General features: G+C 51.4%; 1 protein-coding gene across 3 annotated transcripts; it reads left to right on the top strand.

Annotated features, from left to right (window-relative positions):
• Positions 1–4,565: 4,565 nt before the first annotated feature.
• On the top strand, positions 4,566–13,532 carry Myadm (myeloid associated differentiation marker). Of its 3 annotated transcripts, XM_037202231.1 has the most exons (4): positions 4,566–4,763; positions 5,469–5,541; positions 8,588–8,675; positions 12,054–13,532. In XM_037202231.1, exon 4 carries the CDS (start codon positions 12,056–12,058, stop codon positions 13,010–13,012), a length of 957 nt encoding a protein of 318 aa, XP_037058126.1. In that variant the 5' UTR covers positions 4,566–4,763; positions 5,469–5,541; positions 8,588–8,675; positions 12,054–12,055; the 3' UTR covers positions 13,013–13,532. The 3 variants fall into 3 exon arrangements, with proteins under 3 accessions (XP_037058126.1, XP_028717968.1, XP_028717969.1); XM_028862135.2 differs by lacking the exons at positions 4,566–4,763; positions 5,469–5,541 and adding an exon at positions 5,840–6,127; XM_028862136.2 differs by lacking the exons at positions 4,566–4,763; positions 5,469–5,541 and adding an exon at positions 8,139–8,472.
• The last annotated feature ends 320 nt before the right edge of the window (positions 13,533–13,852 follow it).

Below are 13,852 nucleotides of genomic sequence, written 5' to 3'. Positions count from 1 at the left end.
TCCTCCACCTTGGCTGGTGACCTCATCATGATTTCTTAGGAGCTCCAGGAAGTCGACTTGGATCCATCTGAACAGCATCTTGCCAAGTCCAAGCAGTGCCGGGCGGTTCCACAGAGCCTGGACAGTGAAGCGAAACAGCCAGCTACCCCAGGACGTGGCCAGCACCCTAGTTTTCTCAGGCCCCACAAAGATGATCGACGCTCCCCTCCCCCCAGGCCAGCAGGAAGCAGTCTCCAAAATACGGTGCCCTCATCTGCTACCTCTTTCTAACTCCTCACCTTTTTATGATAAACAAAAGGTGGGAATGTTAGCATTCAGGCATCTGTACTGGCCTGCCGTTAGGGTCCTCACAGGATATACTTCAGCTGCAGCCACAAAGAGCACTGTGTGCATTCGCCATGTTTCCTTATAAAAGGCGGGCCTTGTACACCTTCTCTCTCTCTCTCTCTCTCTCTCTCTCTCTCTCTCTCTCTCTCTCTCTCTCTCTCTCTCTCTCTCTCTCTCTCTCTCTCTCCCTCCCTCCCTCTCCCTTCACTCTTGTCCCCAGTCTCTGCCCAGTTCTCCTCCCTCCCCTCAATAAACCTCCTGTGTGAAAAAAAAAAAAAAAAAAGCCAAGGGGCTGGAGAGATGGCTCAGTGGATAAAAGCACTGGCTGCTTTTCCAGAGGACCAGGATTCAGTTCCCAGCACCCACATGGCAGCTCACAACTGTCTGTGACTCCAGTTCCAGGGCTTCTGACACCTCCACACAGACATGAATGCGGGCAGAACACCAATAATCATAAAATTAAACAAAACAAAACAAAAAACACCATCCAGGCAGTAGTAGTGGTGCTCGACTTTAATCCCAGCACTTGGGAGACAGAGGCAGGTGGATCTCTATGAGTTCAAGGCCAGCCTGGTCTACAGAGCGAGTTCCAGGACAGTGAGGGCTACACAGAGAAATCCTGTCTTGAAACATCCCCTCTGCCCCCCTCCCCCCAAATTAAAGCCAAGCCAACACAAAAAGATAGGCAAGCCACGGAACATTTACTGGTCCCATAACTGGAATCTCTGCTAAGAGGCAGACGTCCAAGCATCAATAGCAATAGGTGGGTTCACTCCTCTCTAACAGTGAGGGACGGGCAGAAAGAGGTCGGGTACCCTGATGGAGTAAGCATGCCATTGAAGTCGAGGACTCTAGATTCTTTCCCAAGTAAGACAGGAGCGGAAGGAGAGAGCTGAGGAACTAGGAGTTTCAGGTATAAAAAAAGCAAGCAAGCAAGCAAGCATTCTTGTTGAAGATCTAAAAGACAAAAGAGAAGTGGTTCGTGTGGTAGGGCTATGGTTAACAGAGTTGAGACGTCTGACATCTGATTTTTCTGTGAAAGTCACCTCAGTTAGGGCTGCAGGTCACTGAGGTCAGCAGCGACCAACCATCTTCATGGCACAGGGCCAAAAGAAATGGAAGCTAATTTTTTTTTTAAAGATTTGTTTTTATTATTTTAAAAAATTTTGTGTGATCTGTGTGTGTCTGTGCATATGTGAGTGCAAGGTTCCCCCATGTCCAGAAGAGGGCATTAGATCTCCTGGAGCAAGAGTCATGGTTGATTGTAAACCACCAAATATGGATGCTAGGAACTGAACTCAGGTCTTCTGCAAGAGTGGTTAAGAGCTATTAACTGCAGAGCATTCGCCAGCCCCAATGGAAGCTTTTTTCCTCCTTAAATAAGATCTCATCGCCGGGCGGTGGTGGCGCACGCCTTTAATCCCAGCACTTGGGAGGCAGAGGCAGGTGGATCTCTGTGAGTTCAAGGCCAGCCTGAGCTACAGAGTAAGATCCAGGACAGCCAACACAGAGAAACCCTGTCTCACAGGGGATCTCTCCTGTAGCCCAAGGTGACTTGGAATGTTTAACTGCTGCTGTTTGACTTTTTTTTTTAAAGTTATTATAAGTATGTGTGTGTATACACATGTGTACAAGCATGTGCATGCCTAGATGTCAGTGTGGAGGTCAGAAGACAGCTTTTCGGCGTTTTCTCCTTCCACTGTGGATTCCAGAGGTTGAAGTGATGCCTGTCCAGCCAACACTTTCATTCTCTGAGCCATCTTTCCCAGGAAGACAGCTGTTTGCTGTTGTTTGTTTTTACTGCTCTGTTGTTACTAGCTGTTTAGGCCCTGCGTTTGATGCTCAGAACCACATAAACTGGTCTAGGTGATACACACTTGTAATATCAGCACTAGAAAGTTAGAGACAGGTGGATTAGGAGTTCAAGGTCACCCTTGACTACACAGCAAGTTCAAAGCCATCCTGGGATTAAAAAAAAAAACAAAAAAACCTTATTCTTCCAGATAATCCGAGTTCAGGTCTTAGTACCATCATAATAGCTCACAAACATCTGATAACTTGAAGGGGGACCTGACTCCTCTTTCTGGCCTCTGAGGAATGCACGTGGTGCACATAAATTCATGCATGCACACACATTAGAATAAAAAAATCTTTTAGTTGAATTGTAAGATAGAAAAAGACTTGATTGTGAGTTGAGAAAATAAAACTTACATAGTAGGTGTTAGAATTTGTGAGAATGAAAATCACCTCACAGTTTATATCTCATTCGCTCCCATAACCACCTCAACTAGAGGGAATTTTATTATCTCATATGGTAGACTAGATGGTTGCTTGGTGTCTCTTTGTCAGCTCTTCTCTTGATACCTCAGGGCTTGCTCAGTGAGCTTCTAAGCGAAAATGACCATGCTCGATCATGATGGATTCAACTCACCAACCTTAACCAGCCACATCATCAATGAAAGGCTACCTTGCTGGTGGCAGCAACACTTGCTTACCCCCCAAGGAAGCACCGTACTAGGAAGGCCAGCCACACGCCCAGTCTTCCCAGGACTGCATTGGACCTCTCCTATCATGGGTTGGGCAATACGTTTTTCTTCCATGGAATAAGTAACTCTGTGCTTGTTATTTGCTTTTCTTGCCCTTTGCGCTTCTGCCAAAAGCAGCCTGTGTGTGCACAATGAATGCTCTATTCACCGTCGTGTTAAAACACACAGTACTGATTCTGACCAAGGGACTGTTTATTTAGAAGTTGGTACGAGTTCAGAGGGGGCGTTGTTCTTGTACCGCAACACTCGCAAAGCAGCCAGCCTCCTAGAACACAGGCACAGCCTATTGGAAAGGGGGTGACAGTGATAGGTTGGGGACAATCGGGTGGGAGTTCCATCCTAAAAGATGGGTAAACACTGAACCAGTAGCACATACATGATATCAGGTTACACAGACCTGGGAACCCAAGAGTAACATTTCTCAAAAATCACACCCTGTGACTCACTCTTCAAATGTTTGCAAACTGGGCTGGGGAAAGGTCTCCGTAGTGCAGGGCTCACCTAGCATGTTTGAGGCTGGGGGTTCGATCATTAGCATCGCACATAGACACACTCCAGATGGTTCTTGTATCTTGTTCATGTTACCCTGAACACTTAGATGTTTTGTTTTTTGATTGTGTTTTACATTTGTGTGTGTGTGTGTGTGTGTGTGTGTGTGTGTGTGTGTGTTGGAATGCATGCTACAGTGGACCTGTGTCAATCAGAGGAAAACTTTGGGGAATCAGTTCTCTCTTTCTACCACATGGGCCCTGAAGGTAGAACTCAGGTCAACAGGTTTGCCTTGACCCACTGAGCCATCTCTGTACAGAAAATACTTCTACCACAGGATATTGCATGGTAAGTTGCATAAGCCAAGACCTCTGTAGACCACTTGAGATGCCTCCACCTTCTTTGTGGTGGGGTGGGGTAACTTAACAAGGAGGCTTGTAATAGAATCTGTGGGAAATCCAACCCACTGTCTATAGACTGTATAGACTTACACTCAGTGTGTGTGTGTGTGTGTGTGTGTGTGTGTGTGTGTGTGTGTGAAAATGTCTGATGCTGGGCATATTAAAAACTCCTCAGGTGGCTGAAGAAATGGCTCAGCAGTTAAGAGCACTTATCTTGCAGAGGGATCAGGGTTCAATTCTCATCACCCACAAGGTGGCTCACAACCTTCAGTTTTAGGGGATCTGATTCCCTCCTTTGACTTCTGAGGAGACCAGGTTTGCACGTGGTGCACATACATACATGAAGGCAAAACATTCAGACACATAATAACGAATACATTTTTTAAAAGAACCAAATTAAAATAAAAACAAACAAAAACCAAAACCATACCTTCCATAGGCCAACAAGATGGCTCAAGTGGACAGAGGCACTTGCCAACCAAACTGACGGCCTGAGCTTGATCCTCAGATCCCACATGCAGGAAGGAGAAAACTGATTCCCACAAGTTGTCCTCTGACTTCCACATTTGCATTCTAACACATAAAATACGCAAACTAAAACCCTCCTTTATGCAGGGCATAGAATGACAAAGAAGGGTCTGTTTCTGTGTCTCTTCCCGGGAATGCAAAGTGAGCGCGCAGCTCTTCACCTACCCATTCCCTATACCTTGGTCCCCACCCCCACTTCAGGAAAGCACTAAGCAAGCGCCAGGTCCCCCCTCCAGCTCCTCCCTCCTCCGTAGGGCGCGTTGCGGGCTGTTCTGAGCTCCTGGACCCCTTCGGACCCCTCCTTTCCCGACGCTTGCGGTTTCCTCGCCGGGGCTGGGCCTCTAAGCCTCCTTAGTCCTCCTGGAAGACAACCAGAAGCAGCGGCGGGGAAAAGCTGAGCATCTGCAGCCGCCGCTAGGCCCCGCCCAGCAGCAGCGGAGCAGGGCCGCGCCCGGGATCGCTGCAGAGCGGGGTGAGTGAGGGAGGCTACGAGGGAGGGAGCCAGGTATCCCGGGTCCCCGCCCTGCCCTGGGGGCCGGCGTCCAGACCTTCAGCTCCCTCCCGCAGCGCGACCTCCAGCTCCCTTTCCCATTTGGCTCAGTCCAGTCCTTTCAGATCCTCAAATCCAACCAATTGGGGGAAAAAAAAAAAAAAAAAAGGCCCAAGCCTAAACCCCTCCCCTGCTTTTGCCCCCTCCTCGCGGCACCACGGGGTCCACCGTATCCCTACCATATGGTAGAACCCGGAATCCAGAGCTCCGGGCCCCAAGCCCGTGCTCGTAAAGATTGAGTCCCTCCCTTCGTCCTGAAGGCAGGAATGCAAGCCAAAAATAGCTCGCCCTTCTAGACCCAGAAGGCTCCAGCCACATCTGTTCTGAAAACCGTCTCGTGGCTCAGAAATCTGGGACCCCTAAATTTCCAGGAATTAGCTACGATCCATCATCCTTTCGCCCCCATTGGCTGTGATCTTCTGAGACGTGGCCCAGCAGTCTGCCCATGCTGCAGTTACAGAGTGATTGAGATACGTCCCACTACCCTCTAGGAAGAACCCCCCCCCAAAGAAACCCCACAGAAATCTGGTCTTTGTTCCTTGGGGGTGGGGCCTCACTAGTCAAGGTTGCTTGCTCAGAACTCCTAAAAGCTCAAGGCCTGGCATCCTAAATTCCTTTCTTTTTCAGGTCGACAAGACCCTAGCCCACAGACTCCGTTAAACTGAAAGGTCTGGTCCGAAATACGCTGCCACCTGAGTGTGTAAGATTTTTTTATTTTTATTTTTAAAATCCTGTCCAGCGTTGGGGATCAGATAGACAAGGACAGAAGCAGAGAGAAGGAGAATTGAATGAGGGGTAAGACTAGGCGCGGGGACCCGAGCTTGAGGCGGGGGAACAAGGGGACTCCATCTAAAACAAACCATAAACATGTAGGTTTCTAAGGCAACGGCATTCTCGGGCCTACCCTGGAGATTTCTTTCTAGAGCTATGTCAGGGAGGATAGCCCCTGGGAGCCCCCGCGCCGCCAGCTGCTGTGTCTTCCTGTTTTGTCTCCACAGCAACGGTGACCTCAGCCCTGCACCCCCTCACTGGTTGGGCCAGTGAGCCACGACACGCCAGTCTTTAGAGAGGCGTGGTGTGACACTAGCCCCGCCTTGGGGGCCGACCAGGGATAGCCCGAACCGAGGGAAAGATACCTTTTCACCGCCCAAGCCAGCCCCAAACCCCGCCCTCGGCCCCGCCCCCGCACGCTCCCCCGGCTGGCCAACTCCACCCAGCCCTAAGACCCCTCTTCTCGTCTGCAGCTGTCTTTCTTGTGTCTGCTGCAGGCGCCACTGGCTGGAGAGGTGAGGCTGCAGGGACCCCGAAGGGAAGGAGTAGCGGCCCAAGATCCTTGGGTCTAAAAGAGAAGTGGGCAAGGGATTCAGATGTCTGGGTCAGAACTCTCTGAGCTCATACAGGTCTTACAGGGAGAGTGGGCACCTGGGTCTGAGGTAGGACGGTGGGGATTGGACCCCTGAGGCTGAGAGCGGTGGGATGGGATCTGGAACCCTAGGTCAGACCGAACAGGCCTGGGATCTGGACTTAGATGGGTCTTGGGGGACGAGGGCTGGAGTTTGGGGCTTAGTCTGGAGGAGGGCGGGCGTCTGAATTTGTTCTAAAGGAGGAGGGATTGGGCTCTGAACTTGGACTGAAGGTGAGGTTGGGATCTGGACTCTTGGGTTTGACGACCTGGAGAGATAGAGTACAGATCCCTGAATCTGAGGGGAGATGGGGCTCTTGGATGCGAGGCTTTCATCTGGTGCCCAGAGGTGCTCAGGAGGGGAGAAGTCCTTGGTGTGACCCTCCTTCCAGAGGCCTTATACGGGCACTTGGAGTGTGGGGGGAGCTGGGGAGCCATGTGGGATTAGGGCTGTGTCCACCGCTGGTGTGGGGCGTGGCCGAGTCTGAGTCTGTGGAGTGATGGATGACTTCAGGAGTGTAGCTAGGGAGACGGCAGCAGGGGTGCTGGGTGTGGCCCAGAGAGTGGAACTAGATCTAGGAGGAAGCTCAAGGGGCGTATCCTCGCCCTGCCTAGGTCTTAGGCTGAGCATTCCTTAGCTCTGACTTGAAACGGTGCTGGAGGCCCTCTGGACAGCCAAGGATGTCATCTCTCTTAGGCTCTCCCTTTCTTTTCTTCCTCCTTTCCTAACCAACTTTCCTCCAGACCGAAGGATTTTATGCTCTTCCCTTCTCCTCCTCCTCCTCCTCCTCCTCCTCCTCCTCGTGTTTATGGCTGGACAGTAGCCCACTTTTTTTTTAAGCAGGGTCCTTTGGCTGTCCTGGAACTTGCTGTGTAGACCTTACTGGCCTTGTACTCGCAGAGATCCTCCTGCCTCTGCCTCCTGAGTGTTGCGATTAAAGGCGATCAATAGCCCACTTTTTATAGTGCTGGGTGTGAGACTAGTCCTGGCTTGCATTAACCAGTCCCGGTGGGATCTGAACCAGATTTCTGCCTTCCTGTGACCCCCTACCAGGTGCACTGGAGACCCTAGCTCTGACTGGGGAGCCTACATTAACGGTGTGTACCTAATTCTAATTTAGCAGACCTTTCTAGCCTGAAGCAAGGGAAGCGATGTGTCCTCGAGCTCAGCAAAGCAATCTGAAGAGTTTTAAAGGAGTTTCTGTCTTGTAGTCAGAGAGTTTCATTCCCCTAACCGCATCCCCACCTGGTACTGGGTATGGGGGGTTGAACCTAGTGCCTCCATATGCTGGTCAAATACTCCACCTTCCTCACCACCACCCGTCCCCCCCACCCCACACACACACTTTTTTTTTTCTTTTTGTAGTTTTGGCTTGTCTTGAAGACTATGGCTACAGGAAGGCCTTGAATTTCCAATCCTGCCTCCTCTCCTGGGGTTCTGGGAATACAGCCCTGCGCTACCAGGCCAGACTCATCCGCGTTCCATTTGGGACACAGAACTAAAAAACAAAACAAACAAACAAACAAACAAACAAACAAAACCCAGCCCTTGGGAAACAGAGGCATGCGGATCTCTGTGAGCTCAATGTTTCACGGTTTCCATTGCAAGCTCTAGGCCAGCGAGGGTTACATAGGAAGAGCGTGTCTCAAAATAGACTTTTAAAATATATTTGCTTTGCAGGGGGTGGGGGGCGCACGGACTTCAGGGAACGTGTGCAAGTCAGAGAACAACTTGTGGGAGTCGGTTCTGCCTGGCTCCCAACTCACACTTTTCAAGGAACCACAAATCGGACCCTCCCGCCTTCTCCTCGAATCCAGGATTCATCCCCCCCGCCGCGCGCGCGCGCCCCACCCCACACACATCCAGTTTCCAGCCAGGGTGTCCTGGAGAGGGGCGGGCAGCCTCCGAGTGGGCCACGAGGGTCTTGGCACCACCTCCTGGCCCCTGCCACATTGCCCTGGCGGAGGCGACTTACAGCCCTTATAAGGAGCGGAGACGCGGGGCCAGGCTGGGCCTCCCGCCCCTGCAACCACCGCCCAGGGATCTCCCTCCGCCGACTGCCAGGCTGGGGCTAGGTTAACATCACTCACGCCCCTGGCGGGCCAGAAGGCCGGCCCTTTGTCCGCATTTGCTTCCACTCCGCCCACGGGCAAGTCCTAGGGGAGGAAGGAGAGGGCGGTGCTTCCTCGGGGTAACCTCTGAGACCTCGCTCTCGGGCTCGCCGCCAAGTATGCGTCCCCACCGGGAGACGGGTCCCAACTGTAGAGTCTAGGGCTCGGGGGTCAGGGTGCTGCGAGGGAGGACAGCCTTGAGTTCCGCCCTGACTGCCTTTCTCCTCCTCAGGGCACCTGATCAACCTTTTCCAGGTGCGCCACCCTCGTCGCCTTTGCAGCGCGATCTTTCTCCTTCCGGTCGTCAGTTAAGACCGCAGGTGAGTGTGCTAGTTAGTGGCCCTATGTTCTAGTTCTTGAGGGTGGAGGAGCGGCTGCGGTCCGGACTGTAATTACAGTTCTTGAAGGTGAAGGGCTGGGGGAGGGGGAGCCCCAAGTTTAAGGGAAGAGGGCTGAGGTTCTGGACCGAGAGTCTAAGAGAGGAGGGTCCTGTTCCGAGTCTGATGGAAGAGGGCCTGGAGCCTGGATCCCTGAGTCTAAGGGTGGAGCGTCTGGAACCTGAGCTTTGGGGTCTGTGATGGGAGGGTTGGCCAGGAATACTGAACTGAATCTACAGGAGAGGGCTAGGGCCTGGATCTCTGGGTATGACGGAGGAGGGGAATGGTGCCTAGATTCCTAGATCCTGATACAGGAGGAACTTGAAAGGATTCCAGAGGATAGACTCAGTTATCCATGTGCCTAAGAAGTTGTATCCAGGAGCTGGCTCCTGTGTACTTTGGGAGCTGTTCCGGGACAGCGTGAGCTTCCAGAGGTTAAAGCCTGACCTTCTGTCTTTCCATGGGCCTGACCTGAGCATGACTTTTCCTGGGGAAAGTTATGAATAACTTATGCTCATCTCAGGGCACGAAAGGACACACTACCGCGGGGTGGTGGCACACACCTTTAATCCCAGCACTTGGGAGGCAGAAGCAGGCAGATCTCGGTGAGTTCGAGGCCAGCCTGGTCTACTGAGTGAGTTTCAGGACATCTAGGGCTACATAGAGAAACCTTGTCTCAAAAACAAAAAACAAACAAACAAAAAAAAGGGGATGACAAACCAAATACACTGTTAACCGGAGTACAGCTTGTTGAGCCAATGAGTTGATTGGGATACTTGCAAGGGCCTGGACATCACTGAAAAGCCCACCTCAGCCTGGGTGATGACTCATGAAAGATAGGTTCGTGGAGCATACTGTCCAACTTGTAGTTAGCTGGGCAGAAGAGCCTTCCGCCCCCCCCCCCACCCCACACAACTTGGTTTTTTGAGACAAGGTTTCTCTGTGTAGCTGTGCCCATCTGGAACTCTGTAGATCCACTTGCCTCTGCCTCCTGAGTGCTGGGATTAAAGGTGTGCACCACCACTACTGAGCTAAATGAAATATCCATATCCCCCACACACCCCACCCTCACCCCTGGCTAAATAAACTATCCACCCCCCCCACACACACATACCCCTCACCCCCACCCCATCCTCTTAATTGCTCAATGTTCATATATTTTTGTGGTGGGGCTTCAGTTTTGGGAAGAGGCCTCATACCAAAACCTTGTACTTTCAGAGTATGTTTCCTGACCCTTGAAAGTTCCTATTATCTTTCTTCTTTCTAACATGTAACTATCTGTGTGTGTGTGTGTGTGTGTGTGTGTGTGTGTGTGTACACCCCATGGCAAGTATATGGAAGTCAGAGGACAATTTTCAGAATTCAGTTCTGTGCACCATGTGGGTCTTGGGGATTGAACTCAGGTTTGTTAAGCTCTGTTGCAAGTTCCTTTGCTAACTGAACTCTCTAATTGGCCCAGGTCTCTATAGCTTTTGAGTCATTCGAGCCTTTCCGTTCCCTCCGGCAGCTGATGTACAAGTCAGAGGAAATAATGGCAGAACTGAAAATAGCAATAAGGAAGTTTTATTTTCCTGGGTCTGGGAACTGCCTCCCCATATTTTGGGGGGCATCAGCTGAGAGGTCAGACAGTTAGCATCCTGAGGAGGGCTCTGGCATCTGATCCCAGTTCTGAGTCTAAGACAAGGTTTGTCAGTGGAAAAAAAAAGTTAGTCCTTCTACCCCCATCCTATGTCTGGGTCACGGGGGACATTAGAAGGCTGAGAGGCATGTCCGGAGGTCCAGCCCTGCATGACTGGCCTTGAAAGCTAGAAATTTCAATGGATGGGGCTGGGCCACTGAACAGTGAGAGCGGAGGGAGTTGAATTTTCCTGAGCTTGAGGAACCTGTTGGCCAAGTCCCTTTAGGAATTGATAGGCTCCATGATAGGAAAGAGGAAACTGAGCTGCCTTTGGGTTTTTTTTTTTTCCTCCCCATGTCTGAAGTAGGATTAGGGGGAGGATTCGTGAAACTTGAAAGGAGGGGAGAAAGAAAATTTGACCTTCCCGATCAGAGATCTCTGGGAGAGGAGTAAGTGGAAGGATGGAGGTCCAGTGCTCTGGTTAGACGTGGGAGCTGGAATGGAAGATGGAATACTGGATGTATAGGGGCTGCTAATGTCTACCAGAAAGGAATTACTTTTGCGGGGCATGGTGGCACATGCCGTTAATCCCAGCACTCGGGAGGCAGAGGCAGGCAGATCTCTGTGAGTTCAAGGCCAGCCTGGTCTATAAAGAGAGTTCTAGGACAGCCAAGCCAAAAAAGAAGAAGATCTACTCATTGGGCCTGAGGTTTGAGGAAGTTGGAGTCTTGGCTGTGGAGAAGCTAGAAATGACTGAGTTGCTGCAGGGTGAAAGGGGGAACTTTGTTCATAGAGCCTGGGGTACAAAAGCCCTAGGTCACACAGAGGAGGAAATGAGATAACTCCCAGGATCTTAGACCATAATCTTTTCGTTGCTGGTTTTTTTTTTTAAAGGCAGAATCTCATTCTGTAGCCCAAGCTGGCCTAGAATTCACTATTGGAACCCAGGCTGACTTCCATCTCACAGTAACCCTACCTCAGCTTCTCAAATACTAGGATCACAGGTGTGCATTTGGTCTACGCAGGGCCGGGATCAGAACCAGTAGGCAAGCATGCTATCCGCTGAACCACATCCCCCAAACCACAGCCCTACGTGAGTGGTTGGGGTGGGTCTGTATGTACTCATGTGGAGGAGGTCAGAGGCGACCTGGAGGAGTTGGTTCTCTCCTTCCACCAGGTGGGCCCCAGGGATCCAACTCAGGTTGTTCAGCATGGCTACAAGTTCCTTTGTCCGCTGAGGCATCTCACTGGCGCCCACCATACTCCAGCAGTCGAGAGGCTGCTAAGTCCCTGGGAATGAAGAGCAAGAAGTGCTGCTTTGGGTCTCTGGATTCTGAGTTCTCTCATGGGCAGATCGGGGATGAGCCTAGACGACCAATTCATTCTTATAGTTTATAAACAGGTTCTATTTTTTTTTTCTTCAATTTTTTCACTTCTCAGGGTTTCTCTGTGTAGCCTTTGCTGTCCTGGAACTCAATCTGTAGACCAGGCTGGCCTCGAACTCAAGAGATCTACCTTCCTCTGCCTCCTGAGTGCTGAGATTATAAAGGTGTTCGCCACCACTGCCCGAATTACAAGTTCCCTATTTTGAGACATACCCTTTTCAGAGTTCAAGATAATTTGTTCCAAGACAGATGAGGGGCTGGGTGTGTGGATTCCTCCGTGTGAGGCCTTATCTAAAGGTTTGGTTTTTTTTTTCTCAGCCATGCCGGTATCAGTGACCCGCACGACCATCACGACTACAACAACGTCCTCCTCCTCCACCATTGTGGGGTCCCCTCGGGCACTGACCCAGCCCCTGGGCCTCCTCCGCCTCTTGCAGCTAATATCCACTTGCGTGGCTTTCTCGCTGGTGGCCAGTGTGGCCGCTTGGACTGGGCCCATGGGTAACTGGGCCATGTTCACCTGGTGTTTCTGCTTTGCGGTGACGCTCATCATCCTGATTGTGGAATTGGGCGGACTCCAGGCCCGCTTCCCCCTGTCGTGGCGAAACTTCCCCATCACCTACGCCTGCTACGCGGCTCTCTTCTGCCTGTCGTCGTCCATCATCTACCCCACCACCTATGTGCAGTTCATGGCTCACGGACGTACCCGGGACCACGCCATCGCGGCCACCACCTTCTCCTGCGTCGCCTGTTTGGCCTACGCCACCGAAGTGGCCTGGACTCGTGCAAGGCCGGGTGAGATCACTGGCTACATGGCTACCGTGCCGGGGCTGCTCAAGGTTTTCGAGACCTTCGTAGCCTGTATCATCTTTGCCTTCATCAGCGAACCATTCCTGTACCAGCAAAAGCCGGCCCTGGAGTGGTGTGTGGCAGTCTACGCCATCTGCTTCATCCTGGCTGCCGTGACCATCCTGCTCAACCTGGGGGACTGTACCAACATGCTGCCCATCCCCTTCCCCACCTTCCTGTCAGGCCTGGCCTTACTGTCTGTCCTCTTGTATGCCACCGCCATTGTCCTCTGGCCCCTCTACCAGTTTGACCAGAGGTACCATGGCTACCCGCGGCGGGCGGCGGATGCAAGCTGCGCGTATACACACCCCCACTCGGTGTGTTACTGGGACCGCCGGCTGGCGGTGGCCATCCTGACAGGTGTCAACCTGCTGGCCTATGTGTCTGACCTGGTGTACTCCGCCCGGCTGGTGTTTGTCAAGGTCTAAGGTTAACAAGGGGCTCCCCTCCCCGTCCCTTCTGGCAACCTCTCCATCTTATTGGCCACGTTTTTGGTACCGTCCTGTTTCCTCTTCCTCCTTATATTTTCCTCCTGACTCATTGTTTTCTTTCCTTGTTTCGCTTTCTTCCCTTTCCTCTTCCTGTTTGCCTATCTATCATTTCCTGTTTTGCTGCCCCGGAGCTGTCTCCACGGCCCTCTGCTTTACCTCTTTCAAATTCCTATCCCCACGGTTTCCCGGGGAGCCCTCGGAGTTCTTGCTTTCTCTCTCCCTCACCCCTCAAAGGTGCTGACCCCACACATCCCACACTCCTTTGCAGTTCTTCACCCCCATGGGCCTCTTTAGGGCTCTCATTGCCAAAGCATGCCTGCCTGCCTGCCTGCCTTAGCTGTGCCTTAGTATGTGCGTGTGTGTTAAAGGGGTTGAGGACCAGGCGTACAGTACACCTCTCCTTTAAGTTCAAAACCAAAAAAAAAAAAAAAACAAAACCTGGAGGTCAATAATTCCCGGTAGCCAGGAGTCTTTAAGCAGAATCGCTGCCTCTACCTTGTCACTCAGCTTTGCCTAAAATTGACTCCAGAATTTTTTAACCAGGTTTTCTGAAGATCCACTGCCTAGAGGCTATCCTAGATGAAGCAAAGGATGGATGCCTTTGCTGAATTATTCTCTGTGCTATACAAACAAAACAAAAAACCACCAAAAATACCCACATGGTCTTAAAGACAGCTCTGAAGTATTTCTGAGGGACAGTAATGGTGGCCCTCCATCTCAGTGTTAAAAATAACATGGCCTGCTTTAGCACAGATGGGAAGAAAAATGGCCTCTGCT

Source organism: Peromyscus leucopus, chromosome 1, assembly GCF_004664715.2.
Source record: "Peromyscus leucopus breed LL Stock chromosome 1, UCI_PerLeu_2.1, whole genome shotgun sequence".
NCBI classification, from domain to species: domain Eukaryota; kingdom Metazoa; phylum Chordata; class Mammalia; order Rodentia; family Cricetidae; genus Peromyscus; species Peromyscus leucopus.
This window is presented reverse-complemented; position numbering and strand designations above follow the sequence as displayed.